At 53.6% G+C, this 4,660-nt stretch overlaps 1 protein-coding gene across 1 annotated transcript; it reads right to left on the bottom strand.

Moving 5' to 3' along the window:
* Positions 1 to 1,216: 1,216 nt before the first annotated feature.
* Positions 1,217 to 4,329, bottom strand: LOC125552208 (G-type lectin S-receptor-like serine/threonine-protein kinase At2g19130). The gene has a single exon (XM_048715695.1). The coding sequence runs from the start codon at positions 4,080 to 4,082 to the stop codon at positions 1,521 to 1,523; it is 2,562 nt and encodes an 853-aa protein (XP_048571652.1). The 5' UTR covers positions 4,083 to 4,329; the 3' UTR covers positions 1,217 to 1,520.
* Positions 4,330 to 4,660: the final 331 nt, after the last annotated feature.

The following is a 4,660-nucleotide window of genomic DNA, read 5'->3' as shown; positions in this document are numbered from 1 at the left end:
TATGCAGATCTCCTACCATTGTAACCGACTTTGTGTAACCCTAACCCTCTCCGGTGTCTATATAAACCGGAGGGTTTTAGTCCGTAGGACAAGATACAGAACAACAATCATACCATAGGCTAGCTTCTAGGGTTTAGCCTCTCCGATCTCGTGGTAGATCTACTCTTGTACTACCCATATCATCAATATTAATTAAGCAGGACGTAGGGTTTTACCTCCATCGAGAGGGCCTGAACCTGGGTAAAACTTCATGTCCCTTGCCTCCTGTTACCATCCGGCCTAAACGCACAGTTCGGAACCCCCTACCCGAGATCCGCCGGTTTTGACACCGACAGAGGTCAAGAAACATAGTAATGGTATTCATCTATCTCAAGCAAAGTATGCCACTGAACTGCTAAGTAGAATTGGTATGCAGAATTGTAAATCTTCACCAACACCCTTGTCCAGTTCAGAACCTTTATCCTTGACAGAAGGAGAGTCTCTGCACCAAGAGGACATTACTGGTTACAGAAGTCTGGTTGGTGGACTTCAGTACTTGATTCTCACTCGACCTGACATTTCTTTTGCAGTCAATAAGGTGTGTCAGTATCTTCATGCACCTACCACAGCTCACTGGACAGCTGCAAAACGAATTCTCAAGTACATAAGAAACACTATACACTTGGGTCTTACATTCAGCAAGTCATCTTCCACACTTGTCAGTGCCTTCTCAGATGCAGACTGGGCTGGTTGTTTAGATGACAGAAGGTCAACATGTGGTTTTGCTATCTTTTATGGATCTAACTTGATATCATGGTGTGCAAGAAAGTAAGTCACTGTCTCCAGATCAAGTACAAAAGCAGAGTATAAAGCATTAGCAAATGCAACGGCATAAATCATTTAGGTTCAGTCTATGCTCACAGAACTTGGAGTGGTTCAGAATCAGCCTCCTTGTCTATGGTGTGATAATCTTGGTGCTACGTATTTATCTGCTAATCCAGTTTTTCATGCCAGGACAAAGCACATTGAAATAGACTTCCATTTTATAAGAGAACGTGTTGCCAATAAACAGCTTGAGATCAGATTTATACCTTCCAAAAATCAGTTTGCAGATGGGTTCACAAAGGCATTGCCATCCAAAAGTTTTGAAGAATTTAAACGTAATCTCAACTTGTCATAGTTGTGATTATGGGAGAGTGTTAAACATATGACACGGCTCGGCTCCGTAGAGTAGTTAGGAGATGTATTTTCTGATTGTTAGCATAGTTATCTTTTATCTGTTTATTCTCCTCTATCTCCATGTATCTCTCTGGTTGTTGAACAACCTCATCTTGTATGCCTCTGCGAGAGCCGGCCTCACCCTGAATCAATATATATCATGCGGGCTCCCATATTAAAGGAGTTGAGACGCTTCTACAATTCCCACAAATAGCATAGCATGTTCCTGCACGATTTGGATCGGCAAGTGAAGTGAATCACATGTGGTCATCATAATTCCCCGGAAGAGAAAAAAAGACAAGTCGCCATCGATTGGGTCCTCTTCAGAGCGTGCGTGAATCCTCCGCACAGAACACCTCCAGATGTCTGGGCACGGGCGCAGCCCCCACCATGAGCGACCCCTCCAGAACCTGCACCACCTGCCCCATGGTCGGCCTCATCGCCTCGCTCTGCTGTATGCACCAGCACGCGACGCTGCACGCCCGGCCCAGCTCGACCACGTCTGCGTCCCCCGCCAGCCTCTCGTCCAAGAGCGCGACAAACTGCCCCTCGCTGACCTTGGTGGCCGCCCAGAGCGGGAAGTGGCCCGCGCCGCGGCCGCCGGCGTCCCGGTTCCTCCGCCCGGAAACGAGCTCCAGCAGCGTCATGCCGTAGCTGTACACGTCCGCCTTGGGCGTGATGGGCAGGCCCTGGACCCACTCCGGCGCCAGGTACCCCACCGTGCCCCGCGCCGTGGTCAGCGCGTGGCTGAAGTCCCGCCCGATGAGCTTCGCCATGCCGAAGTCGGCCACCTTGGGGTGGAAGGCCGCGTCCAGGAGTATGTTCTCCGGCTTCACATCGCAGTGCACGATGCGCTCCTGGCACTGCTCGTGGAGGTAGGCGAGGCCCCTGGCGACGCCGGCCATGATCCCAAACCTGGTGCCCCAGTCCAGCAGTCCGAAGCTCGGGCCGGCCATGGCGGACGCCAGGGAGCCGTTGGGCATGTAGTCGTACACCAGCAGCCGCTCGCGCCTCGTCGCGCAGAACCCGCGAAGGCGCACGAGATTGACGTGGTGGATCGTGCCGAGGGTCCTCACCTCGGCGCGGAACTGCTTCTCCCCCTGCGCCGATCCCTCGAGCCTCTTGACGGCCACCGCGGTGTGGTCACCGTCACGGAGCGTCCCCTTGTACACGGAGCCGAAGCTCCCCATGCCCAGCTTCTGGGAGAAGTTGTCCGTGCACCGCGCCAGATGGCCGTGGCTGAACACCAAAAGAGAGCCGTCGTGCCGCACAGTTTTCAAGCGACGATGCCTCCAGCAAACGAAGACGAACAAGCAGAGTATCGTGAGAAAAGATACCGAAGACGCGACCAGGATGACGTCGCGTTCATTTGCTGACGCGCCGCCATGGTTACTGGCGGCAGCAAGATCGGCGGCGGCGACTCGGAGGAACAGAGTGGACGAGCCGGCTTCGCCGTCGGTGACCTGCTGAATGTTCCTGAGATCACCACCCCACACCAAGCAACCACCACCACTGTACGCATACGCCGTGCAAGAGCAGTTTCTCAAGCACGCCGACCCGCAATCTCCGGAGCTACCGGCAGCATCAGCATCGGAGAAATAACTGCTCGGCAGCTTCACGTTTTGTACCGGAAGGAACCCATCGGGCGACGTGCCATTGCTGCAGTACAAGCTCGTCTTCCTCGCGCAGCCGCCGCTCCAATCCCCCGGCGACGCGGCGTCGAACGCCGGCAAGCACCGGCAGTACTGCGAGCTTGCCACGTCGCACAGCCCGAAGGGCCCGCACACGGAATACACGTCGCATGGCGACGTGGGAGTCGCCCAGTGGAGCAGCCACTGCCCGGACTCGCTGGACCAGTCGAACATGGTGAGCTGCCCGTGCGGGCTCATCACCATCCTCGACAGGGTAGAGGGGTTGACCACCTCAAAGGAGAAGCTGACCTCCTCATCGTTGTTGACGGAGGTGTACTTGTACCTAGACGACATGCCCATCTCCGGCACGGAGGCGAAGCGCTGGCCGCTCGACGCGCCGACGCGGTGGTACACGGTCGTGCCGTTCCACGAGAAGGTGTACTGGCCGGACCCGGACGGGTCGACCCAGTCCATGTACAATCCCGTGGATGGGTCGACGGCGCTTCTCCATGACACGAGCGCCTGGTACGCGCCGCTGCTCTTGTTCAGCCCGACCCAGCCGCCCGGCACGAGCGTGTCGGTCGGGTGCTCGAAGCTCTGCCACATGACCTCCGACGAGTTGCCCGGCTGGCGGCCCCGCAGAACGAGGTTCCCGCTGTCGAGGAGCGCCGCCACGACGGGCCCGTTGCTCGTACGTGCGTGACTGGCCGACGACCAGACTGGCCTCTTCTGCTGGTTCTCGTTTAGGAGGAGGACGAGCTTGCCGTCCGGAGCTAGCGTCAGCTCCGAGGACGATGGGTCGGAGACAGGGCGGTCCCTGTTCATCACCCAAATGACGGTCTGCACCGGGATCTTCTTGTACCATATGCCAACGTAGTAGTTGGAGTCGCCGGCCGGAGAGAAGAAGCCCAGCTCAAACTTGCCTCCCTCCGAAACCAGCGTCCGGTTCCCGGTGATAGATTCTCCCACGGAGAGCGAGATAGAGCCTGCCGCGGCGGCAGAGGAGCTCAGACTCTGGAGCAAGAGGAGGAGACCGAGTTTGCACCAAGAGGCCATGCCCGGGCACTGTCGGCCGGAGAAAATGACCAGCATCGCCGTGACCGTTCGGACCTGAAGTCTGAACTGCACAAGTGGTACTCCAGGTAGTAAGTGCTCTTCATTGACAGGTGGTGGCGTGGTGCTGTGTTGTGCTGCACGGGCACGGTCATATGGGAGTGTGCACAAGATGACCAAAGACCAGCCACAGTAGTACATAGACCGGCTCTTCTTTGGCGGGCCTGACTATCTTTAGGTCCAGTTCTTTTGAGCTATGACGTGGAAATAAGCTCATGTGAGGATAAGCTTGAGATAAGCTCTTGTGAGAATAAGCTCCAGATAATAAGTTAGCTAGTTCTTTTTCATATCTATTTTGTTAGCTTATCTGGCGTATGGTCAGAGAAAAGTCCGTAATGCCCTTGAACTATATTGTCGTTCAGATTAAATGATATCATTTTTTTATCATTTTGATACCCATATGAACATAAATTCCACTTACAAACACTACCATATGCTAGTGCTTTCGTCTGTATTATTCATCATGTCAATTAAAAAGAATTGGAAGAATTAATATGTAGTACAAACAACAATTAGATATTGCTTTCTATGCAAATACAATGATATCAACCAGAGGGCAACAATCTTGTACTTATACTTGGCACGATCAGCACATCCACATCAAAATTAGTTCTGCCACATATGAGCAACACCTCATAGCAAATCAAGATGAAAACAACATACATCAGCAATAGCTCATAGAAAATCTACATGAAAATTCTGCAAAATCAAAATCGGAG

Source organism: Triticum urartu, chromosome 4 (genome assembly GCF_003073215.2).
Source record: "Triticum urartu cultivar G1812 chromosome 4, Tu2.1, whole genome shotgun sequence".
Lineage (NCBI taxonomy): Eukaryota > Viridiplantae > Streptophyta > Magnoliopsida > Poales > Poaceae > Triticum > Triticum urartu.
Note: the sequence above shows the minus strand (reverse complement) of the source record. Positions and strands in the feature narration are given on the sequence as shown.

What these genes read in the sequence shown, in the direction of transcription:
- LOC125552208 (XM_048715695.1), bottom strand. Translation starts at nt 4,082, where the DNA reads ATGTACTACTGTGGCTGGTCTTTGGTCATCTTGTGCACACTCCCATAT.